The 26,845-nt window shown below is 46.3% G+C and overlaps 1 protein-coding gene across 1 annotated transcript; it reads left to right on the forward strand.

Annotated features, from left to right (window-relative positions):
• Positions 1-639: 639 nt before the first annotated feature.
• On the forward strand, positions 640-26,311 carry noxred1 (NADP-dependent oxidoreductase domain containing 1). The gene is made up of 6 exons (XM_080201927.1): positions 640-817; positions 8,698-8,897; positions 15,682-15,862; positions 17,457-17,614; positions 20,311-20,527; positions 25,830-26,311. Exons 1-6 carry the CDS (start codon positions 642-644, stop codon positions 25,993-25,995), a joined length of 1,098 nt encoding a protein of 365 aa, XP_080058053.1. The 5' UTR covers positions 640-641; the 3' UTR covers positions 25,996-26,311.
• The last annotated feature ends 534 nt before the right edge of the window (positions 26,312-26,845 follow it).

Consider the following 26,845-nt stretch of genomic DNA (forward strand, 5'->3'; position numbering starts at 1 on the left):
ATGCTCTGTCTGAGGCCAGAACTCTCCATTCACCTGACGAAGAGGCTGTCCCCTCGAAAGCTAGTGAGAATATTATCAAATAAATAGGTTGGACTAAAACCTGGTGTTGTCAGACTTTTTACTGGGTTCCACTGACTGCCCAGGGGACTGTCACCTGGATTTGGGAATGTGCCCCTGGTTAATGATGCATTATAAACTCAGGCTGTCCCCCAGACTAACAGGTTTACTCTAACCTGGTGTTGAGAGACTTCCTACTGTGTTTACCCCAGTCCAACACCGGCATCTCTCCAGCCTGGCGGGGGGAAACACCCCATAACACTCAACCTGACGAAGAAGTGAATTTAGACTATTTCCGGGGGGCGGGGTTGTTGCCATAGTGACGTGGATGAGGGGTGGTCCTTGGGCGGGGCGTTGTCTCGGTCGGGGCCTGTTACTATGGTGAGGCGGCGTACACACGGGGGTGTGGCCTATGACTGGGGCGGGGCTGCTACCAGGGTGATGTGGTGGAGGCGTTCCCGGGGGAAGGGCGGGGTTTGTGGCTGGGGGCGGGGCCGTTACCATGGTGGCGGAAGGGGCAGGGTGGAGAAGCCGTTGCCGGGGTAACGGGAGCAGCGGTCTTGCTGAGGCCTGGGCCTTCGGTGATGGCGAGTGACCACTCCCTGAGCCTGACCGACAGCCTCCCCTCCCTCAGCTTCGAGGCGGCGCTCACCGAGGAGGAAAAAACTTTCACTGAAAACATCCGGGTGCGGGCCTGGGCCCTGACCGTGTGTGCCTGTGCTCACGCCGCCTTCTACTGCCGGCTCCTGACAGCCGTGAGGTAATCAGAGCAATCTACAGCAATCAGCCGTACATAATATCACAGCAATCAGTGATCAATAATCAATATCACAGCAATCAACCATCAATAATCAATATCACAGCAATCAACCATCAATAATCAATATCACAGCAATTAGTGATCATTAATACCACAGCAATCAGTGATCAATAATCAATATCACAGCAATCAACCATCAATAATCAATATCACAGCAATCAGTGATCAATAATCAATATCACAGCAATCAACGATCAATAATCAATATCACAGCAATCAACCATCAATAATCAATATCACAGCAATCAGTGATCATTAATACCACAGCAATCAGTGATCAATAATCAATATCACAGCAATCAACCATCAATAATCAATATCACAGCAATCAGTGATCAATAATCAATGCCACAGCAATTAGTGATCAATAATCAATACCACAGCAATCAGTAATCAATATCACAGCAATCAACCATCAATAATCAATATCACAGCAATCAATGATCAATAATCAATACCACAGCAATCAGTGATCAATAATCAATATCACAGCAATTAACCATCAAAATCACTGCAATCAGTGATCATTAATTAATATCACAGCAATCAGTGATCAATAATCAATATCACAGCAATCAGTGATCATTAATCAATACCACAGCAATCAACCATCAATAATCAATATCACAACAATTAGTCATCAATAATCAATCATCAACAATGAGTCATAAGAACATCAGCACTAGGGAGCAGGAGTAGGCCATCTGGCCCTTCGAATCTGCTCTGCCATTCAATAAGATCATGGCTGATTTTTTTTGTGGACTCAGCTCCACTTACCCACCCACTCACCATAACCCCTAATTCCTTTACTGTTCAAAAATTTATCTATCCTTGCCTTAAAAGCATTTAATGAGGAAGCCTTAACTGCTTCACTGGGCAGGGAATTCCACAGATTCACAACCCTTTGTGTGAAGAAGTTCCTCCTCAACTCAGTCCTAAATCTTCTTCCCCTTATTTTGAGACTATGCCCCCTAGTTCTAATTCACCTGCCAGTGTAAACAACTTCCCTGCTTCTATCTTATCTATTCCCTTCATAATCTTATATATTTCTATAAGATCTTCCCTCATTCTTCTGAATTCCAATGAGTATAGCCCCAGTCTACTCGTCTCTCCTCATAAGCCAACTCTCTCAACTCCGGAATCAACCGAGTGAATCTCCTCTGCACCCCCTCCAGTGCCAAGTAAGGAGGCCAAAACTGTACACAGTACACAGATATGGCCTCACCAGCACCTTATTCAGCTGCAACATAACCTCACTATTTTTAAACTCCATCCCTCTAGCAATGAAGGACAAAATTCCATTTGCCTTCTTAATTACCTGCTGTACCTGCAAACCAACTCCTTGAGATTCCCGCACAAGGACACCCAGGTCCCTCTGCACAGCAACATGCTGCGATTTTTTACCATTTAAATAATAGTCCATTTTGCTGTTATTTCTACCAAAATGGATGGCCTCACATTTACCAACATGGTACTCCGTCTGCCAGACCCTCACCATTCAGACTATCTATATCCGTTTGCAGACTTTCAGCATTCTCTGCACACTTTGCTCTTCCACCCATCTTAGTGTCATCTGCGAATTTTGACACACTGCACTTAGTCTCCAACTCCAAATCATCTATGTAAATCGTAAACAATTACATAAGAACATAAGAAATAGGAGCAGGAGTAGGCCAACTAGCCCTTCGAGCCTGCCCCGTCATTCAATAAGATCATGGCTGATCTGTCATGGCTCAGTTCCACATTCCCGCCCTCTCCCCATAACCCTTAATCCCCTCTCTCATCAAAAACCCATCAACCCGCGTCTTAAAAATATTTAGCGAGGCAGCCTCCACCACTTCAACGGGCAGAGAATTCCAGAGATTCACCACCCTTTGAGTGAAGAAGTTCCTCCTCAACTCTGTTCTAAACCGCCCCCCCTTTATCTTGAGGCTATGCCCCCTAGTCCTACTATCCTTTCTGAGCGGGAAGAGTCTCTCCACCTCTATCCTATCCATCCCATTCATCATCTTATACGTCTCAATGAGATCTCCCCTCATTCTTCTAAACTCTAACGAGTACAAGCCTAATCTATTCAGCCTCTCCTCATAGCTCAACCCCCTCAACTCCGGCATCAGCCTAGTAAACCTCCTCTGCACTCCCTCCAAGGCTAAAATATCCTTGCGTAAGTACGGCGCCCAAAACTGCACACAGTACTCCAGCTGCGGCCTCACCAATGCCCTATACAGCTGCAGCAAGACCTCCCTACTTTTATATTCAATTCCCCTCGCGATGAAGGCCAGCATCCCATTCGCCTTCCTGACCACCTGCTGCACCTGCAGGCTGGGTTTTTGCGACTCATGCACAAGGACCCCGAGGTCCCTCTGCACCGTCGCCTGCTGCAGTTTTTTTCCACGTAAGTAATAATCCTTCCTACCATTATTCCTACCAAAGTGGACCACCTCGCACTTACCAGCATTAAATTCCATTTGCCATTTCCTGGCCCATTCGCCCAGCCTATCTAGATCCTTCTGTAGACTCTCCCCACCCTCCGCACAATTTGCCTTTCCACCAATTTTGGTGTCATCAGCAAATTTCGACACCCTACACTCGGTTCCCTCCTCCAGATCATCTATATAAATGGTAAATAGCTGAGGCCCCAGCACCGACCCCTGGGGCACTCCACTAGTCACCATCCGCCAATCCGAATAGCACCCATTGACCCCCACTCTCTGCCTCCTATTTGACACAGTAAAAAGTCTGACAACGCCAGGTTTTAGTCCAACCTATTTATTTGATAATATACTCACAAGCTTTCGGGGTTAGCCCCTTCGTCAGGTGAATCAGTAATCTCTAAACTGTCTGTGCTTTATATGCTCTGTCTGAGGCCAGAACTCTCCATTCACCTGACGAAGGGGCTAACCCCGAAAGCTTGTGAGTAAATTATCAAATAAATAGGTTGGACTAAAACCTGGTGTTGTCAGACTTTTTACTGTGTTTACGCCAGTCCAACGCCGGCATACCCACATCATTCCTATTTGACAACCAGTCCTCTATCCACGCTAACACCCTACCCCCAACTTCATGCCCCCTGACCTTCTGTAATAACCTCTTGTGAGGTACCTTGTCAAACGCCTTCTGATTGCGGTCCCAATACTGATCCCTGAGGCACACCACTATTCATCAATAAACAATCTACAGCAATCAGTGATCAATAATCAATATCAGCAACAGTCATCAATAATCAATATCACAGCAATCAGTCATCAATAATCAATCTACCACAATCAGTGATCAATAACCAATCAACATCAATCAGCAATTGCTGTGATATTGATATTGATCACTGATTGCTGTTGATTGATTATCAATCACTGATTGCTGTAGATTGATTATTGATGACTGATTGCTGTGATATTGATTATTGATGATTGATTGCTGTGGTATTGATTATTGATCACTGATTGCAGTGATATTAATTATTGATCACTGATTGCTGTTGATTGATTATCGATTTCTGATTGCTATTGATTATTGATTATTGTAAGAAGTCTCACAACACCAGGTTAAAGTTCAACAGGTTTATTTGGTAGCAAAAGCCACTAGCTTTTGGAGTGCTGCCCCTTCGACAGGTGAGTGGGAGTTCTGTTCACAAACAGGGCATATAAAGACGCAAACTCAATTTACAAAATAATGGTTGGAATGCAAGTCTTTACAGGTAATCAAGTCTTAAAGGTACAACAGTGTAAGTGGAGAGAGTGTTAAGCACAGGTTAAAGAGATGTGCATTGTTTCCAGACAGGATAGTTAGTGAGATTTTGCAAACTCGTGACCACTGAAGTGTTCCCCAACAGGAAGAGAACACTTTGCCTAGTGATTCAGCCTCTGATCTTCGGGTAAGCGTTCTCCAAGGCGGCCTTCTCGACACACGACAGCGCAGAGTCGGTGAACAGAGACTGATAGCCAAGTTCCGCACACATGAGGACGGCCTCAACCGGGGTTTTGCGTTCATGTCACACTACCTGTAACCCCCATGACTTGCCTGGACTTGCAAAATCTCACTAACCAGCCTGTCTGGAGACAGTACATATCTCTTTAACCTGTGCGTCACGCTCTCTCCACTCACATCGTTGTACCTTAAGACTTGATTACCTGTAAAGACTCGCATTCCCACCATTATTTTGTAAGTTGAGTTTGTGCCTTTATATACCCTGTTTGTGAACAGAACTCCCACTCACCTGATGAAGGGGCAGTGCTCTGAAAGCTTGTGGCTTTTGCTACCAAATAAACCTGTTGGACTTTAACCTGGTGTTTACCCCAGTCCAACACCAGCATCTCCACATATTGATTATTGATCAGAGATTGATAATCAACAGCAATCAGTGATCAATAATTGATTATACGTTTAAATAAGGATTATTGGAAAGCAGATAAATACTTAAGAGGGGAAATCTGAGGATTTCCTTCTGTTGTCAGTAATGAAACTGACTGAAGAAATTATGGATAAAGGAGAAGTATGACTCCAATAGCATTTCAGTGCATGCCAACCGAACAGCTTTTAATGTGGTTACTGGTTATCAGTGCACAGGTCGTATTCAACACAAACAGCTACTGGCCAAATCAGCATTGACGGCACACTACCATATTTAGGTGTTTAATTTATGCAGTGCACTATTGTTCGGTGGCATTGCTGCCTCACAGCGCCAGTGACTTGGGTTCTATTCCGGTCTTGAGTCACTGTGTGGAGTTTGTACATTCTCCCTATGTCTGTGTGGGTTTCTCCTGGTTGCTCCTGTTTCCTCCCACATTCAAAAGATGTGCAGATTAGGTAGATTGGCCAGGATAAATTGCCCCTTAGTGTTAGGGGGATTAGGAGGGTAAATATGTGAGTTTACAGAGATAGAACCTAGTTGGGATTATTGCTAGTACTGGCTTGATGGGCTAAATGGCCTTCTTCTGCACTGTAGATTCTATATGATTCTATATGTGAAAAACCTTCTAGAAATAAACTGGTTTTCTTTCTTCCAATTCTACTAAAAATGCTGACTTGAGCATGACATTCTGGAGAGAATTTTACAAAGCATGCCCCAGCTCAGTTTCTCCATGTTATTTAATCGTACAATGTACTTCATTAAATCCTCCACCAAATTTTAAATAATGTCAAACTGATAGCTTTTCTACAACAGCAAGAATGAAACCAACAATAAATTAATATAAAGAGAATGTATTTCCTCTTACTCTCCCTGGAAAGAGGTGTGTCTGTTCTTATCCTTGGAGTTATATTTCAATTCAATAATTCAGCAATTTCAATTAACTACCAAACTTTCATGACTTTAAAGGTTATTTATTCTCACACATTTATCCCAGATTAATGCAATGTCACATGCTTAATTTCATGCGTATATAAACACACGCACACACAGATTCGATACGGACAAAGATAATTCACTGTTACAGATTACAGTTAATTCAGTTTCTGATTGATGATTTCTGGTCTCCTCTGTGGAATGCCTCTGGTTTCTTCAATAGATTTGATGATTTAAAGTTGAATTGAGGGTTGTGTGAAGCGAAGCGTTCATAGCAGGTTGTGAGGTTTTTTGTAGCTGACTATCTAGGAGATTGGTTCTCAGGTGAACTTTATAACTTTGATGACTGGTTTCAGAGGCAGGGTCTCAGACTGGTTGATGACTGATGGCTCCGATGGATCTGCTGGGTCCTAGGGTAATAAGAATGCAGTACCCAAAATGAGTTTCAATCACATGATTTTTGGGTTAATCCACCTGGAGCCCACCCAGTCAGGTTTGGATGGCAGGGTGGGAGTGAGGCGAGGAGGGGGAGGGATACAATGGGAAGTTGATAATGGCCACTGAGTTTCGATCTTCCTCTTGATCCCTGAAATGAAGAGCTTGTATGAGGAACGGTTGAGAACTCTGGGTCTGTACTCGTTGGAGTTTAGAAGGATGGGGGGATCTTATTGAAACTTACAGGATACTGCGAGGCCTGGATACAGTGAACACGGAGAGGATGTTTCCACTAGTAGGAAAAACTAGTTCCAGAGGGCACAACCTCAGACTAAAGGAGCAATCCTTTCAAACAGAGGGTGAGGAGGAATTTCTTCAGCCAGAGAGTGGGGAATCTGTGGAACTCTTTGCAGCAGAATGCTGTGGAGGTCAGGTCATTGAGTGTCTTTAAGACAGAGATAGATAGGTTCTTGATTTTTGATTATTATTCATTTTTTACTTGTTAATTATTAATCAGTGGGGGTGGGTTTTGAAAAACGTGGATGAAAATTATAAAATCAGGGCATTTCCACACAGGATGCTAGGCTGGGTGAGCGAGCACGGGACTGATAGTTGAGTCCTCACGATGTGTTGAGGACGTAGGCAGCTGAGTTTCCACTGTCCTCATGTTTATGGAGGGTAGAATATGGGAAAGCAGTTGGTGTGTGTTGGAATTGTCAAGTCTGGAGGTAACAAAATACATGAGGTTTAAGCAGCAGCTGAGCCTTAAGAAGGCTGGAAGAAATGAAATCTGGCACTGTTACTGAGGTGGAAATAAATAGTCTCTGTGGTGGTGCATATATGTAGTTGGTAACACATCTTTGGGTCAAAACTGAGATTGTGTTCAGAAATGATACAAGGTTGTGAACAGTCTGGTTCAGTGTCAGATAGCTGCCAGGGAAAGGGGTGGAAATTTGTTGGGAATGTAATTTGTCTACCTGGTATGCTGCAGGAAAGGATGTCCCGAGGCATGGTACATTGGGGAGACCATGCAGACGCTACGACAACGGGTGAATGAACATCGCTCGACAATCACCAGGCAGGAGTGTTCCCTTCCAGTTGGGGAACACTTCAGCGGCCACGGGCATTCAGCCTGTTATCTTCGGGTAAGCGTTCTCCAAGGTGGCCTTTACAACATACAACAGCGCAGAATCATTGAGCTGAAACTGATAGCCAAGTTCTGCACACATGAGAATGGCCTCAACCAGAATTTTGGGTTTATGTCATACTATCTGTAACCCCCACGACTTGCCTGGGTTTGAAAATCTCACTGACTGTCCTGGCTGGAGACAATACACATCTCTTTAACCTGTGCTTGGCCCTCTCTCCACTCACATTGTCTGTATCTTTTAGACTTTACTTGTAAAGACTCATATTCCAACCATTTTCTTGTAAATTGAGTTTCTGTCTTTATATGCCCTGTTTGTGACCACATGTCCTCACTCACCTGATGAAGGAGCTTGAAACTCCGAAAGCTAGTGCTGCCAAATAAACCCACTGGACTTTAACCTGATGTTGTGAGACTTTTTAATGTAGTTTGTGGCAGGGATTTAAGAAATGGCTTCATAGAAACATAGAACATAGAAACTAGGAATAGACTATTCAGCCTTTGAGCCTGCTCTACCATTCATTTTGATCATGGCTGATCATCAAATTCAATCTTCCCAATATTTAATTTGAGCAAGTTTCTGTTCATCCAGTACTGGATGTCAGATCAGCAGTCTGACCATTGAGAGACGGTAGAGGGGGCATGGGAGAGATGGTGGTGAGGGATAGTATGGTCAGTGTACCTGTTTTTGGATGATGTTGTCGAGAGGCAGCAGATAGATGTGAAGTAGGAGAAGGCCAAGATTCAGTCCTGAGCAGATACCAGAGGTAGCGGAGCAGAAATCAAATAGGAAATTCAAGATAAAATTCTTTATCCATAGAGTGGTGAAAATGTGGAAGGAAAGAAGTGCAGAGGAAGTTCGAGCAGAGCATAAAACCTGATGTGTTGAATGAAGCTGTTTCTTTGGTGTAAAATGTACTCCAATCAGATTAACTGTGGTATCTCTTTCTGCAGATGCAAGGTGCTGAAAGAAGCCCACTTCCCCAATTCCAGGCTGGCTAAATACCAGATTCTGAAATCCAGCAGAGGCTCCCTGAAAATTGGGCTGCTGGGCTGTGGCCACTTTGGGAAGCAGCTGGCCTTGTCTTTACTTCAGCTGACACATCTGAGCGCAGCAAATATCACTGTATCCACCAGGAGGCCAGAAACACTCAGTACGGGTTCATTTTTAAAAAGCTCTAATAATGTTTTAGCTTGATGCAATCTCTAAAGGAACTTTCTAAGTTGCTGAACCTGTTTTAAGAAGGTTGAGCAGGATTTCTGAATAAATAAACAAAAATACTCTGCCTACACCCTTGGAAACTGAACCCAGACTGACATTCCTAGTGCAATACCAAGGAAACACATCACTGTCAGAGGGTCAGTGCTGAGGGAGTGCCACACTGTCAGAGGGTCAGTGCTGAGGGAGTGCCGCACTGTCAGAGGGTCAGTGCTGAGGGAGTGCCGCACTGTCAGGGGGTCAGTGCTGAGGGAGTGCCGCACTGTCAGAGGGTCAGTGCTGAGGGAGTGCCGCACTGTCAGAGGGTCAGCGCTGAGGGAGTGCTGCACTGTTAGAGGGTCAGTACTGAGGGAGTGCCGCACTGTCAGGGGGTCAGTGCTGAGGGAGCACCACATTGTCAGAGAGTCAGCGCTGAGGGAGTGCCGCACTGTCAGAGGGTCAGTGCTGAGGGAGTGCCGCACTGTCAGAGGGTCAGCGCTGAGGGAGTGCCGCACTGTCAGAGGGTCAGCGCTGAGGGAGTGCCACACTGTCAGAGGGTCAGCGCTGAGGCAGTGCTGCACTGTCAGAAGGTCAGCGCTGAGGCAGTGCTGCACTGTCAGAAGGTCAGCGCTGAGGGAGTGCCGCACTGTCAGAGGGTCAGTGCTGAGGGAGTGTCGCACTGTCAGAGGGTCAGCGCTGAGGGAGTGCCGCACTGTCAGAGGGTCAGCGCTGAGGCAGTGCTGCACTGTCAGAGGGTCAGTGCTGAGGGAGTGTCGCACTGTCAGAGGGTCAGCGCTGAGGGAGTGCCGCACTGTCAGAGGGTCAGTGCTGAGGGAGTGTTGCACTGTCAGAGGGTCAGTGCTGAGAGAGTGCCGCACTGTCAGGGGGTCAGTGCTGAGGGAGTGTTGCACTGTCAGAGGGTCAGTGCTGAGGGAGTGCCGCACTGTCAGGGGGTCAGTGCTGAGGGAGCACCACATTGTCAGAGAGTCAGTGCTGAGAGAGTGCCGCACTGTCAGGGGGTCAGTGCTGAGGGAGAGTCGCACTTTCAGAGGGTCAGTGCTGAGGGAGTGCCGCACTGTCAGGGGGTCAGTGCTGAGGGAGTGCCGCACTGTCAGGGGGTCAGTGCTGAGGGAGAGTCGCACTTTCAGAGGGTCAGTGCTGAGGGAGTGCCGCACTGTCAGGGGGTCAGTGCTGAGGGAGCGCCGCACTGTCAGAGGGTCAGCGCTGAGGGAGTGCCGCACTGTCAGAGGGTCAGTGCTGAGGGAGTGCCGCACTGTCAGGGGGTCAGTGCTGAGGGAGTGCCGCACTGTCAGAGGGTCAGTGCTGAGGGAGTGCCGCACTGTCAGGGGGTCAGTGCTGAGGGAGTGCCGCACTGTCAGAGGGTCAGTGCTGAGGGAGTGCCGCACTGTCAGAGGGTCAGCGCTGAGGGAGTGCTGCACTGTTAGAGGGTCAGTACTGAGGGAGTGCCGCACTGTCAGGGGGTCAGTGCTGAGGGAGCACCACATTGTCAGAGAGTCAGCGCTGAGGGAGTGCCGCACTGTCAGAGGGTCAGTGCTGAGGGAGTGCCGCACTGTCAGAGGGTCAGCGCTGAGGGAGTGCCACACTGTCAGAGGGTCAGCGCTGAGGGAGTGCCGCACTGTCAGAGGGTCAGCGCTGAGGGAGTGCCACACTGTCAGAGGGTCAGCGCTGAGGCAGTGCTGCACTGTCAGAAGGTCAGCGCTGAGGGAGTGCCGCACTGTCAGAGGGTCGGTGCTGAGGGAGTGCCGCACTGTCAGGGGGTCAGTGCTGAGGGAGTGTTGCACTGTCAGAGGGTCAGTGCTGAGGGAGTGCCGCACTGTCAGGGGGTCAGTGCTGAGGGAGCACCACATTGTCAGAGAGTCAGTGCTGAGAGAGTGCCGCACTGTCAGGGGGTCAGTGCTGAGGGAGAGTCGCACTTTCAGAGGGTCAGTGCTGAGGGAGTGCCGCACTGTCAGGGGGTCAGTGCTGAGGGAGTGCCGCACTGTCAGGGGGTCAGTGCTGAGGGAGAGTCGCACTTTCAGAGGGTCAGTGCTGAGGGAGTGCCGCACTGTCAGGGGGTCAGTGCTGAGGGAGTGCCGCACTGTTAGGGGGTCAGTGTTGAGGGAGCGCCGCACTGTCAGAGGGTCAGTACTGAGGGAGTGCCGCACTGTCAGAGGGTCAGTGCTGAGGGAGTGCCGCACTGTAAGAGGGTCAGTGCTGAGGGAGTGCCGCACTGTCAGAGGGTCAGCGCTGAGGGAGTGCCGCACTGTCAGAGGGTCAGCGCTGAGGGAGTGCCGCACTGTCAGAGGGTCAGTGCTGAGGGAGTGTCGCACTGTCAGAGGGTCAGTGCTGAGAGAGTGCCGCACTGTCAGGGGGTCAGTGCTGAGGGAGAGTCGCACTTTCAGAGGGTCAGTGCTGAGGGAGTGCCGCACTGTCAGGGGGTCAGTGCTGAGGGAGAGTCGCACTTTCAGAGGGTCAGTGCTGAGGGAGTGCCGCACTGTCAGGGGGTCAGTGCTGAGGGAGTGCCGCACTGTCAGGGGGTCAGTGTTGAGGGAGCGCCGCACTGTCAGAGGGTCAGTGCTGAGGGAGTGCCGCACTGTCAGAGGGTCAGTGCTGAGGGAGCGCCGCACTGTCAGAGGGTCAGTGCTGAGGGAGTGCCGCACTGTCAGGGGGTCAGTGCTGAGGGAGAGTCGCACTTTCAGAGGGTCAGTGCTGAGGGAGTGCCGCACTGTCAGGGGGTCAGTGCTGAGGGAGAGTCGCACTTTCAGAGGGTCAGTGCTGAGGGAGTGCCGCACTGTCAGGGGGTCAGTGCTGAGGGAGTGCCGCACTGTCAGGGGGTCAGTGTTGAGGGAGCGCCGCACTGTCAGAGGGTCAGTGCTGAGGGAGTGCCGCACTGTCAGAGGGTCAGTGCTGAGGGAGTGCCGCACTGTCAGAGGGTCAGCGCTGAGGGAGTGCCGCACTGTCAGAGAATCAGCGCTGAGGGAGTGCCGCACTGTCAGAGGGTCAGTGCTGAGGGAGCGCCGCACTGTCAGAGGGTCAGTGCTGAGGGAGTGTCGCACTGTCAGAGGGTCAGTGCTGAGAGAGTGCCGCACTGTCAGGGGGTCAGTGCTGAGGGAGCGCCGCACTGTCAGAGGGTCAGTGCTGAGAGAGTGCCGCATGTCAGGGGGTCAGTGCTGAGGGAGTGCCGCACTGTCAGAGGGTCAGCGCTGAGGGAGTGTCACACTGTCAGAGGGTCAGCGCTGAGGGAGTGCCGCACTGTCAGAGGGTCAGTGCTGAGAGAGTGCCGCACTGTCAGAGGGTCAGTGCTGAGGGAGCGCCGCACTGTCAGGGGGTCAGTGCTGAGGGAGCGCTGCACTGTCAGAGGGTCAGTGCTGAGGGAGTGCCGCACTGTCAGAGGGTCAGTGCTGAGGGAGTGCCGCACTGTCAGAGGGTCAGTGCTGAGGGAGTGCCGCACTGTCAGAGGGTCAGTGCTGAGGGAGCGCCGCACTGTCAGGGGGTCAGTGCTGAGGGAGTGCCGCACTGTCAGAGGGTCAGTGCTGAGGGAGCGCCGCACTGTCAGAGGGTCAGTGCTGAGGGAGCGCCGCACTGTCAGGGGGTCAGTGCTGAGGGAGCGCCGCACTGTCAGAGGGTCAGTGCTGAGGGAGCGCCGCACTGTCAGAGGGTCAGTGCTGAGGGAGCGCCGCACTGTCAGGGGGTCAGTGCTGAGGGAGCGCCACATTGTCAGAGAGTCAGTGCTGAGGGAGTGCCGCACTGTCAGAGGGTCAGTGCTGAGGGAGCGCCGCACTGTCAGAGGGTCAGTGCTGAGGGAGCACCGCACTGTCAGAGGGTCAGTGCTGAGGGAGCGCCACATTGTCAGAGAGTCAGTGCTGAGGGAGTGCCGCACTGTCAGGGGGTCAGTGCTGAGGGAGTGCCGCACTGTCAGAGGGTCAGTGCTGAGGGAGTGCCGCACTGTCAGAGGGTCAGTGCTGAGGGAGCGCCACACTGTCAGAGGGTCAGTGCTGAGGGAGCGCCGCACTGTCAGAAGGTCAGTGCTGAGGGAGAGCCGCACTGTCAGAGGGTCAGTGCTGAGGGAGCGCCGCATTGTCAGAGAGTCAGTGCTGAGGGAGTGCCGCACTGTCAGGGGGTCAGTGCTGAGGGAGTGCTGCACTGTCAGAGGGTCAGTGCTGAGGGAGTGCTGCACTGTCAGAGGGTCAGTGCTGAGGGAGCGCCACACTGTCAGAGGGTCAGTGCTGAGGTCATGTTTAATGGGGGGGATACTCGACTATAACTGTATCCATTCCAAAAAGGACAACAGGTAAGGAAACAGAACCAAAATAATGAGGGAGATGGAGAATACGATCTAACAAAAAAGAACAAAATATGATCTAACAAAAAACAACAAAGATGCATGTCTGATGACTTCTTCTCGAGGGATCCAGGTCAAATACTATAATTTGAGAGGCAAAATGAAGAAAAACATATGACTGGTTAAAGAGAGTGAGAATTGAATGACAGTCACTATAACATGAAATCCCAAAATCATCTACCAGCTTGGAAATAGAAAGTGAATAGTCAGAGATGGAACGGGTCTGATTAGATTGATGTATATTTAGATCTGCTAGTCAAGGCTAGAATATTTAATGAGTTATTTGATCAATGTTTCTGGGGAAGGGTTAGAGAATGGATTTGAAAAGGTACAACACAAAAAGCCACTTCAGGAAATTGAGGTGAATGATTCAGGAGAGTCAGTATTAGCTTGGCTTCAGGATAGAAAACAGCAAGTTGTGGTAAATGTTTGATTTTCAGATGGGAGAATGGTAGACAGTAGTGTTCCCCAAGGTTCAGTGCCAAGACCAGTGCTTTTTTTATATATATAAATGACTTGGATATCAGAATTCAGAATACATTTTCAAAATATGCTGATAATATCACACATAAAGGAGTGGTAAACAGTAAAGATGATACAGATTGCCTGCCACAAGATATAGACAGACAGAGTGGGCAAACAACTGGCAGATAGAATGTAATAGAGCAAAGTGTAAAGTGATGCATTTTAATTAAAGTGACAGGAAATTGCAAAATAGTTTTAATGCCACCGTTCTAAAGAGTGTGCAGGAACACATATGCATTAATCTTTGGAGGTGTATTGAGAGAGTGCAGAGCTTCATAAGCAGAGGTACTGAGTATAATAGAAAGAAGTTTATGTGGAATTCTTATAAGGCTATGGTTAGGACACAATAAGATTATTCTGTCCAGATCTGGAAAAGTAAAAACACAGAAACTAGAAGCAGGAGTAAGCCATTCAAACCTGTTCCACCATTCATCTTGATCATGGCTGATCATCGAATTCAATGTCCTGATCCCCCTTTTCTCCCATATCCCTTGATTTCTTTAGCCCCAAGAGCTATATCTAATTTCTTCTTGAAATCAAACATTTTGGCCTCATTCAATGGTAGTGAATTCCACACATTCACCACCCTCTGGATGAAGAAATTTCTTCTCACCGCAGTTGTAAAAGGTTTACCCCTTATCCTCAAACTATGACCCCTAGTTCTGGACTCTCCCACCATAGGGTCCTTGAGAGGCTGCAGAGAAGATTTACCAGAATGGTTCCAGGGATGAGGTAGTTTAGCCGCAAGGCTAGAACGAAGAAGCTAGGCTACTTCTCCTTGGGGAGATGAGATAAAGGTGTAAAAGTTTATGGCTGATTTAGGTAGGGTAAACAAATAAACATTGTTTCCATCAGCTGATGGCACAAGACTAGGGGACGCAGATATAAGGTTTTGGTCAAGAGATACAAGGGACAATGTGAAGAAGAATCTTCTTTTACTCAGAGAGTGGTGATGACCTGGAACTTACTACCTATGAGGGTAATGAAAGCAAATATGATGAATGCAAGTTTAAACAGATGTCTTGATTTTAAATCAATGTAGAATTCAAACCAGAATGTCTAGATGACTCATTTAAATGAGAATTTCAATATTGTTGAATGCAGAATAAAACTATATCCATCAGATAAAGTATTGAACATAGAACATAGAAAAACTACAGCACAAACAGGCCCTTTGGCCCACAAGTTGCACCGATCATATCGCTACCTATTAGGCTTACCTATAACCCTCAATCCTATTAAGTCCCATGTACTCATCCAGAAGTCTCTTAAAAGACCCTATCGAATTTGTATCATATTTGTACATTTCTACAATGCTGGTAAATTTGATGGTAATTTACCTTGTAAAGAAAGAGCCCAATGATCAATCACTGAGTTAAGAACATGCTTAAATCATCATTACATTATGACATTTGAAGTTGGCAAGCTCTTTTAAACTTATTTATCAAATGGCTTTGCCAATTTTGGTCAGCCAGCTTATCCCAAAGTTAATGAATTGACTGACCTTGCCCAATCAGGAACCCACTAGCCTTGAGGGAAATACTAACGTTCAGGGAATGTGCATCCCCCCCCCTGACATTGCTTTACATTGCACAAACAATGGGTGGCAATCTGCCATGTTTCCCACCTCAGGGAAAATGTACCCACTGGGAAAGGCCTAGTGAGGTTAAAATTGCATCTCTACATATCTGTAGTTTGGGCTTCCCAATACGGGTTTGCTTAACATTGGGAGGGGAATTCCTTGTTCCAGGACAGCAAAATAAATTTAAGAAGCAGTTGAATGGAGAGATTGTAAGAATAGAATTCTGGGTCAGTGAGATTCAGTGGGCTGTAAAGTCTTCTATGATGCCATGCCAACTCCTTTCTATTTCAGGTGACCTGACTGACTTGGGAATCGAGTGTTTTTATGATAACAAACGACTAGCCACTTCAGTAGACGTGATGTTTCTCTGCTGTCTGCCGTCACACTTACTTGCTGTTTCTTCCCAAATCCGGGGCAGCATCTCCGAGTCTTGCATTGTGTACAGCCTTGTAACTGCAGTGCCTGCTGCCAGGTTAGTCCCTCACTCACACAGTACGGGAGTCTCACAATACAGGCCAGCATTTATCACCCATCTCTAATTGCCTTGAGAAGGGATCGGTGAGCTGCCTTCTTGAACCGCCGCAGTCTATGAGGTGCATGTACACTCACAGTGCTGTTAGGGAGGGAATTTCCAAGATTTTGACCCAGCAAAGGAACAGAGATAGTTTTCCAAGTTAGGATGGTGAGTGGCTTCGAGGTGGACCTGGAGATTATAGTTTTAATATCCTGATGGTTATCTCCAAAATGACTTGATGTGAGTCACTCCCTCCTGAGACCAGCTGCAGGAAGATTCCATTCAATATCCTTTATCTCTCTGTGGTAACAGCCTGGCCTTTGCCCAGCAGCAGCTCATAGACTGAGAGTGGCATTCCAGAGGGAGAAAGGCTTGTGGGCATGAGCAGACCATCATCAAATATCCATTCACATAACTTTTGGCCAAGTCTCTTAATAATTCTATGCATGACCCCAGCATTGGACTGAAAAGGCAGAAAATAGCCAAAGACCTGGATGGGCTGTTGAAGGTGAGGAAGGGTTTGAGTGAAGAGTCTCAGAATTCAGGATGAGATCGTGTGTCACCCAGTACAGAATGGAGAGAGGGCAGACCTCTCAGTGGCTACGGCTGGCAGAGCAGAGGAGAAGTATTGGAGGAGGCCAGAGCGATTTGGTGCAGCAAGGCCGTGGAAGGATTTGGTGGAGAATTTAAAATCAACACTCTGATAGGTATGGAACCATTGGAGATCTGAAAAGTGAGGGAGACTCAGTGGGGTTGGATGCAGGAGCAGCGTTTTCCGTGAGTTGGAGGTATGGACATGGAGGTTGGGGGTGTCAAGTGAGGACAGGCTGGGGAATAGTGAACTGAACTGTACTGAAGATTTGCAGGTGAGAAAATAAATTTGGTTGTAATCTGCTGTGGGATTGTCCTACTCTGTCTGGCTCAGTTATTCAAAGAATCTTAGAATCTTGCAGCACAAAAGGAGGCCATTTGGCCCATTGTGCCTGTGCTGGTTCTCCAAAAGAGATATCTTTTTGATTTGATTTATTATTATCACATGTATTAGTATGCAGTGAAAAGTATTGTTTCTTGTATGCTATGCAGTCAAAACATACCATTCATAGAGAAAGAAACGAGAGGGTGCAGAATATAGTGCTACAGTCATAGCTAGGATCTAGAGAAAGATCAACTTAATGCAAGGTAGATCCATTTAAAAGCCTGACAGCAGTTAGTTCTACTCCCTTGCTTTCCCTCCATAGCTCTGCAATTTTTATCTTTTTTTATATTTAGCCAAATCGCTTTTCAAAGTTACAATTGAGCTGCATTTTTGCCCATTCAGGAAATTCATTCCAGGTTTTTAAAAATTCTCCTCATCTCTCCTTCTTCCTGGTACATTTGCCAATTATCTTAAAACTGTGTACCCTGGCCACTCACTGATCATCCTGTCACTGGAAACAGTTTCTCCTTACCCAGTCAAAACCCTTGATTTTGAACTTGTCTATAAATCTCTCATTTATGTTGGATTTGGTGTTGACTGAAGTATGGGGATTGATATTGCGTTCTTCATTCTCAGGCTCAAGAACCTCCTGGCACACAGTTTTATAGTGAAGCCACATTATTCATTGCACAAAATTAATTCCTGGTCTCAAATATGGATAACTGGCAAAAGCCCTGTCGAAGCCTTAGCGGATCAGGAGGTTATAGAAATGACATCACCATTTAAAAATGCTGGTAAGTAATGAGGAAACCAGAGTGGTGTTCCGCTGTGTGCACACTGAGGTGTGGCGTAGTCCCTAATCCAATTTGAGGACTGTTCAGTGTTCCCCAAATATCACAGGCCTCATCAACTTTGTTGGGAGGGAATTACAGTAAAAATTCTGACAACACCAGGTTTTAGTCCAACCTATTTATTTGATAATATAGGTTTGATAATATAGATAATAATAGGTTGGACTAAAACCTGGTGTTGTCAGACTTTTTACTGTGTTTACGCCAGTCCAACGCCGGCATACCCACATCAGGGAATTACAGACCAGACAAGCAAAGGTGAGACTGGGAGGAAAGGAATCAAAGTGTCACACAGTATCACTTCCAGAACAGCACAAATCATTAATACACTGCAATTATTTCACAGCCATCCCAAAATGCTTCTTAGGAGTGTTTTCTGACAATAATTGACACAAAGTAACAGAAAGCGATATCACTACCTATCACCAAATGTTTGGTAGGTTTTAAGGCACAAGAATGAAGCAGAGAAATTTAGGAAGGGAATTGGAGAGCTTGGAGCTCTGACAACTGATGGCAAGGTCGCTAAAGGATGGAATAATTAAAATTAGAGATGTGCAACAGGCTAGAATTGGAAGAGGGCAGAGCTTTCAGTGCTGTGTTGGATGGGCGAGGTTACAGAATTAGTAGCCAAGAAAACAGGCCACAGGACTCAGCAGACCAGTGAGTGGCAATGTGACACAGGGAGAGTGACGTCACCGTGTACATAGACTATTCATCATGCACAAGATAGCCTGCGTTTATGAGTTTAGTACTAAGAGATTACAACATGTCCAGAGATGTGGGGGTTAGGTTGATTGGCCATGCTTAAATTGTCCCTTAGTGTCCTGAGTTGTGTAGGTTAGAGGGATTAGTCGGTAAAACATGGAGGGGTATGGGAGTAGGGCCTGGGTGGGATTGTGGTCGGTGCAGACTCGATGGGCTGAATGGCCTCTCTCTGTACTGTACAGTTTCTATGATTTCTATGAACATGTGGTACCACAAGTGTCTTTCTCATTCACCTGAAGAAGAGCTTAACCTCGAAAGCTTGTGAGTTTACTATCAAATAAATCGGTTGGACTTAAACCTGGTGTTGTCAGACTTTTTACTGTGTGTACCACAGGTGGCCAGACTGGCTAAAAACAGGATTATCCGGTTAGGAAGAGACCAGACTAAGGAGAGATTTGAACACAAAGTTGAGAATTTTAAAATTAAAGTGTTGCTTGATTAGGATCCAAATATAGGTCAGCGAGCATGAGGATGATAGATGAACAGGATCTGATGCGAATTAGGATATTTGACAGCAGTGCTTTGAATGTAGTTAAGTTTGCGAAAGGTTTATTACCCAACATTAACCTAAGTGCTGTGCATTGCAGACATAAAATTGTTTTGATAATTACTAGATATGCTCACAGGGTTAGATCAGTAATTTATTTGATGAAATACTATGTTTTGTGACTGCATTCTGGCCTTGAGTGATTGTGTGGAGTTTGCACCTTCTCCCTGCATCTGCATGGGTTTCCTCCAGGTACTCTGGTTTCCTCGCGCAGTGGATTGGCTATGCTAAATTGCCCCTTACTGTCCAAAAGATGGGGGGGTTAAATGGATTAGCCATGAGATATATGTGGTGTTCTGGTGGTAGGGTGGGGAGAAGGCCTGGGTAAGATATTCTGTCAGAGAGTCAGTGCAGACTCAGTGGGCCAAATAGCCTCCTCTGCACTGTAGGGATTCTATGAGTGATTGCAACTATCTGGCAGAAGTTACTGTGACACTGGTGGAACAAGTAAGATGAACAGCTGTTGTTGCGAAACCAAAACAGAAAATGCTGAAAGATCTCAGCAGGTATAACAGCATCTGTGGGGAGAAAATAGAGCCAGTGTCTTGAGTTTGGATGACGCTTTGTCAGAGCTGAGTGTAGTCCTCAGCCATGAAGCAAGCCTTGATTCCTGGTTTGTGCTGATCTTAGCCAGAGCAATGGTTGAGCATTAAAATTGACCCCAACAACCTTGGAGGAGGATGTAGGTTAAGGTTGGAGGTTAAGGAGGGTGTAGATCAGCTAGGATTGTTGCTCTTTGTTGTTATCCAGTGATCCTATTTGTGTGAACACCTGGTGCAGAGCTCATTGTATTTGGCAGTAAGCCCATCTATTGTATAAGAGATTAATGACATTGTCTGGGCTCGTGCATGTAGATTGGACAGGTGTGAGGTGCACCTAGAGTTATTGACTGCGGGTGAAGAAAAAAGAAAAATGATTTTCAGGGAGATAAAGCTTTAAGTTGGCTATGTCCTTTAATAGCTTCACACATGCAACCTTACCAAATGCCTTCTGAGTATCTGAGTAAACGTAGGCGGCACAGGACACCACACTCCTGCCTCACAGTGCCAGGGACCCAGGTTCAATTCCCAGCTCGGGTCACTGTATGTGTCCTCCCTGTGTGTATGTGGGTTTCCTCCCACAGTCTGAAAGCCGTGTTGGTTAGGCGCATTGACCCGAACCAGCGCGAGAGTGCGGCAACTAGGGGAATTTCACAGCAACTTCATTGCAGTGTTAATGTAAGCCTTACTTGTGACTAATAAATAAACTTTAAACGCTATGTGTAACCTCGTCTTGTTTCATATTTCCACTCTCAGTTGTTGTACTGCTTCTGAACTGACCTTTGCAGATTCGTCATGTGTGGACCTCAAATGGTTTGAAGAAGTGCTGTATTCTGTCCTGAATTTCTGCCATTTGCTGCAAGTGCCCTATGGCTTAGCACTGAACATAGTCAACGGCCTATTATTCAGTTCTTCAGAAGGTCTGGAAGCTATGGACAACACAGTTTTGTTTACTTGTGAAAGCTTTGTCAACGCAACCTGCATCCAATCACTGTCATACAGCAGGTATGTTGTATCACATGAACTGATAACTGGTAAAATGAAACATCTGTGATTATGTTTGATTAGGGATACAGCAGCATTGTGATTATATTACTGGGACTGGTATTCCAGAGAGCTGGATGAATAATCTGGAGATGTGAGTTCAGATTCCACTATGATAGTTCCACTATGATATGAACTTATTTAATTGAATAATAAACTGGCATCAGTAAAAAATGACTAGGAAGCTATTAAGAACATAAGAACATAAGAAATAGGAGCAGGAGTAGGCCATCTAGCCCTTTGAGCCTGCCCCGCCATTCAATAAGATCATGGCTGATCTGAAGTGGATCAGTTCCACTTTCCCGCCCTCTCCCCATAACCCTTAATCCCCTCTCTTATCAAGAACCCATCAAACCGCTTCTTAAAAATATTTAGCGAGGCAGCCTCCACCACTTCAACGGGCAGAGAATTCCAGAGATTCACCACCCTTTGAGTGAAGAAGTTCCTCCTCAACTCCGTTCTAAACCGCCTCCCCTTTATCTTGAGGCTGTGCCCCCTAGTCCTACTGTCTTTTTTGAGCTGGAAGAGTCTCTCCACCTCTATCCTATCCATCCCATTCATCATCTTATATGTCTCAATGAGATCTCCCCTCATTCTTCTAAACTCTAACGAGTACAAGCCTAGTTTATTCAGCCTCTCCTCATAGCTCAACCCCCTCAACTCCGGTATCAGCCTAGTAAACCTCCTCTGCACTCCCTCCAAGGCCAAAATATCCTTGTGCAGGTGCGGCGCCCAAAACTGCACACAGTACTCCAGCTGCGGCCTCACCAATGCCCTATACAGCTGCAGCAAGACCTCCCTACTTTTATATTCAATCCCCCTCGCTATGAAGGCCAGCATCCCATTCACCTTCCTGACCACCTGCTGCACCTGCAAGCTGGGTTTTTGCGACTCATGCACAAGGACCCCGAGGTCCCTCTGCACCGTCGCCTGCTGCAGATTTTCGCCACGTAAGTAATAGTCCTTCCTACCATTCTTCCTACCAAAGTGGACCACCTCACACTTGCCAACATTAAATTCCATTTGCCATTTCCTGGCCCATTCGCCCAGCCTATCTAGATCCTTCTGCAGACTCTCCACACCCTCTGCACAATTTGCCTTTCCCCCAATCTTGGTGTCATCAGCAAATTTCGACACCCTACACTCAGTTCCCTCCTCCAGATCATCTATATAAATGGTAAATAGCTGAGGCCCCAGCACCGACCCCTGGGGCACCCCACCAGTCACCAACCGCCAATCCGAATAGCACTCATTGACCCCCACTCTCTGCCTCCTATTTGACAACCAATCCTCTATCCACGCTAACACCCTACCCCCAACTCCATGTCCCCTGACCTTCTGCAATAACCTCTTGTGAGGTACTTTGTCAAACGCCTTCTGAAAATCCAGAAAGACCACATCCACCGGCTCTCCTCTATCCACTGTCCTAGACACATCCTCATAGAACTCCAGTAAATTTGTCAGACACGACTTCCCTTTAATGAAACCGTGTTGCGTCCGCCCTATCAAGCAATTCCCCTCAAGATGCCTCGCAATTTCCTCCTTAATGACGGATTCTAACATTTTACCTACCACAGACGTTAAACTAACAGGCCTATAATTCCCCGCCTTTTGCCTGGCACCCTTCTTAAACAACGGCGTAACATTAGCCGTTTTCCAATCCTCCGGCACTTCCCCGGAATCCAGCGACGTCTGGAAAATAACCACCAAGGCATCCACTATCACCTCCGCCATTTCTTTCAGAACCCTCGGATGCATTCCATCCGGTCCTGGGGACTTGTCCACAATCAGCCCCTCCAGTCTGTCGGGCACCACCTCTCTAGTAACAGTAATGTCATTAAGACCCTCCAGTCCTACCACCTTTCCATCGCTAACACCCGGCAAATTATTCACGTCCTCCTCCGTGAAGACAGAAACAAAAAAGTTATTCAAGACCTTAGCCATATCCCCATCCCCTACCACTAGGTCCCCTTTCTCATCCTCTAAAGGACCAACGTTCACCCTAGCCAGCCTCTTCCTTTTTATATATTTATAAAAACTCTTGCTATCCTTTTTTATATTAAGTGTTAGCCCAGCTTCATAGTTTCTCCTACCCTTCTTTATCAACTTGTCAATCTTTGTTGACATTTAAACCTTTCCCAATCCTCTTCTCGCCCACTGCTCTTAGCTACTCTAAATTCCTCCGCTTTTAATTTAACACTTTCCTTCACCTCCTTTGTTATCCACGGCTTATTACCTCTCCTCCTACGGTCCTTTTTGACCATCGGAATAAATTAAACTGTTATTAAAAACAGTGGTTTTACTAATGTCCTTTAGAGAAGGAAACCTGTTGCCTTTCCCTAACTGTCACCCTAGAATGACAACATTGATAACTAGTCTTTGAAATGCCGTAGCAAGCCACTCATGTATATCAAACTGCTATGAAAAAGCATAAGACTAAAAGCAGATGGATCACCCCGCATTCACCTAGACATCGGATTTGAACAAAGGCAGATCCAGCCCAGTCGACCTTGCATAGATTCTTTTGTTAACATTTGGGAACTTGTTCCAAAATTGAGAGACCTATCCCACAGAGTAGTCAAACAGCCTGATGTAGTCAAACTCACAGAAGCATACGTACATAAACAGCCAGTGCCCCAGATTCCTCCGGCACCATCAATGCTACTCAACTCAACTACACTGTGTGGTTACAAGTTCCTCGTTCTCGCCACTCTCCAGTTAAAATTTTCTCCTGAATTTCTATTGGATTTATTAGTGACTGTCTCATATTGATGGTCCCTTAGTTTTGAACTCCCCATTGGGCAAGGTTTTTAACTCAAGTCAAAATCCAGCCACTTCCACAGAATTAAAATCAAATCCATCTTCTCGACATAACCCAAACCCTACCAAACCATCCATCATTTTAAAGACATGTTCGGTGATGGGTTGTCAACCTTTTAGTTTCTGAGACCCATTCTGAGGTTTAACAATCCTACAATTCCCTGAGACACTGGTCATATTTTTCAAAATTTAGTTATATAATTAATTATATACATTTGTTTTTTGTTTTACTTTTTTAGTGTAAACCTCTGTGGGTTCTGAGTAATCATTCTCTGTTCTCACACCAACATTCAATCCTAATATCACATTGCTTGCCTCCCCAATTAAAGTACATTTTTATTTTAAAAATCTTCAGTTGTGCAATTACACAGAAGTTGCTGATGCAGTGGCATTGTCGCTGTACTAATCATCCAGAGACTCAGGGTAATACTTTGGGACCTGGGTACGAATCTCACCATGCCAGACAGTGAAATTTGAAATCAAGAAGAATCTGGAATTAAAAGTCGAATGATGGCCATGTCGTGAAAACCCATCTGGTTCACTAATGTTCTTTAGAGAAGGAAATCTATTGTTCTTACCTAGTCTGGCCTACTACATGTGACTCCAGAGCCAAAGGAATGTGGTTGAATCTTAAATGCCCTGGCCCTCACTGCAAGGTCAAAGTGCATCTAGGAAACTACCTCAAATGATTAACACCCTGATAGCTGTTTCCTTCACCTCTCGATATTCTGGCTAATTTGCCACGATAGTCACTGGTTGAACTCATGTTGAGACATAAAAGTCATCAACAGTATTAAATACCTTTTCATGTTTCAAAACCTCTTCATAGAGCAAATTATCTTCAGAATGTAACAATCCTATTCACTCAGGCAAGTGTAGCTGGGTACCAAACATTTAATTTATGGGTACATGATGTATTTTTTTCTGCATGTTCTCTGGTTAATTTTTGCTGACCCATGTCACATTGTGGACTCCAATTGAGAACCTGTATTAGGTCAGCCTCTCAGTTCTGGGGAAAAGAGCCCCAGCTGGTTCAACTTTTCTTGATAGTTATATCGAGAGCAGAGCTGCATACGTAATCTAAGTAGTGTAATAATGCAAAGGAGAATCACATTGTGTGGAATATCAAAACCTCAATAATGTGGGTGGCATGGTAGCACAGTGGTTAACACTGCTGCTTCACAGCTCCAGGGTCCTGGGTTCGATTCCTGACTTGGGTCACTATCTGTGTGAAGTTTGCACATTCTCCTCATGTCTGTGTGGGTTTCCTCCCACAGTCCAAAGATGTGTGGGTTAGGTTGATTGGCTATGCCCCTTAGTGTCCAGGGATGTGTAGGTTAGTGGGTAAAATGTGTAGGGATATGGGGGTAGGGCCTGGGTAGGATTGTGTTCAGTGCAGACTTGATGGGCCGAAGGGCCTCTTTCTGCACTGTAGAGTTTATGATTCTATGTTTGGACCCTCAAACTGGTGGCCACAAATTCAAACTCAGCAAGGGGAAGGTGAACAGATAGGAACATGCAAACAACAGTCAAGATTATTTTATTTAATCCATCTAGCCTGGTTGCCAAGGCTACTATGGATTAGATACTTTGCAGACATTTCCATTAAAATCAGTAAAATAAGAATGAGCAGTTGTAAGAAGATTTGTGGGACTTGATATTTCCCATCTAACACCATGGTGCAGAGGTCACAGCAGTATATCTGACACATGAACCCAGTCTTAGCAGATAGTGTCAGCAAGTTCAGAAAGGAGTTGATGGTTTTCAGTGAGGTTCAGGTGAATGGGGGTTTATTTAAATTTTAAGATCTTACTTGTTCAGGGCCTGCACATATCCAGCTGTTGGAAAAGACTGAATCCTAAAGACTGGCAACTGAGGCGACATCTGTGTCATCAACTAAAATCATAATATAGAAAGCTGCTTATCAGATGTTGTTCCGGGTGTTGATCACGTGCTCCAGATCCTCTAGGGCCCAGCAGCAGAAAGCCTGGAGAAGGTTAAAGAAAATAGAAACAAGAGTTGTTTCAATGATTGGAGCATCAGTTCTCAGATGATGTAACTAATTCAGACCATGAGAAGCTCCCGTGTTCATAGCCTATCCAATGTCACTTGGCTGTTCTGAGTCAGGGAGTTAGATCACAATTGCCCTTTTCTTCCATGGATATGGAGGGAGCAACAGGAAATCACAGCTTGGGCTCCTGCTTCCAAATGTTGCTGCTGGCATTTACCAACCTTGGATATTGAGCTGACTTGTGAAGTGGTCAGAGAGTCACCCACTCCCTGGCTCACACACAAGAATGTTTTGTGCACATCATACACCAAGCAGCAATTCCAGGCAAGGAGGGGGAAGTAGCGAGGATCTCTTAGTAGCTTGTACATTTCTTGTGGGTGTTTTCAGAAGTTTGTGCTAAAATCACAAGTTTTTAAAAATATCTCTTCCCAGCCTGTTCCCCTGGTTTGACCTGTCATCAGTATCCAGGAGAAAAACACCCCTCACAAAGTTCTTCTTGTTACATCCACGCTTGCAGCATCCCCTCAGCTTTATATACTGTATGTCTATGTTAAAGAAGAAGGACCCACCTGAAACTGATTGCTGCTGTGGACACTGAACCAGTTTAAGGAGAGCTGGACAACAGCGCAGTGAGTGATCCGAAATGCCAATTCTACTATTACTGCTACACATTCACACAGCATGAGGAGTTTATGGATCAGAAAGACAATTATAGAAGTTAACTAAATGATTAGTCCTAAAGTACAAAAATCCCAACCCATCCAACTGTACCCCTCACTCACTTTGCTCACCAGTCTGTCCCAGTTCCCTCTTGAGCTGGCTACAATTTCCTCTTCTGCTTCCCCAAGCAGAGTTCACACCCGTACTGGCTCAGAATCTGGCTGTTTATTAAAACTGGGGACTCTTCTAGAATGATTAGTGATAGGGTTCGCATTAGAATATTCTCTTTGACGGTGGATATTCCAGGGAGCAGACTTGGTAAAAGTGAGTCTGTCTGGGTCAGTTGCTGATCATTGGCTAATGAACTCAGGGTAAAAGTGGGAATGATCAATTTCAGATTTTTTTTTCAACGCAATCTGCCATTCTTAATCCAGCCCCTAATGCAAAGAACAGGAGAATCTGGGAGCCCCTCATGCAAAGGCTGGAAGAGTCTGGGATCAGTAACTGATGCAGACAGACTCACTTTTACTAAGTGTGCTGTCTGGAATGTCCACTATCAAAGAGAATATTCTAATGCGAACCCTATCACTAATCACTCATCATCTTCTAGAAGAGTCCCCAGTTTTAATAAACAGCCAGTACGGGTGTGAACTCTGCTTGTCTGTCCCTGCTGTACCCAATGAATTGGCAGCAAAGGACTTGGGGATAGGCACAGGGGTGCGGTCTGCCATGGAAGGAGGGGGCATTCAACCAGCCACTTCTCTCATTGTCAGAAGAAATTTTTTGTG

Source organism: Carcharhinus amblyrhynchos, chromosome 14 (assembly GCF_965287045.1).
Source record: "Carcharhinus amblyrhynchos chromosome 14, sCarAmb.v2.hapA, whole genome shotgun sequence".
NCBI classification, from domain to species: domain Eukaryota; kingdom Metazoa; phylum Chordata; class Chondrichthyes; order Carcharhiniformes; family Carcharhinidae; genus Carcharhinus; species Carcharhinus amblyrhynchos.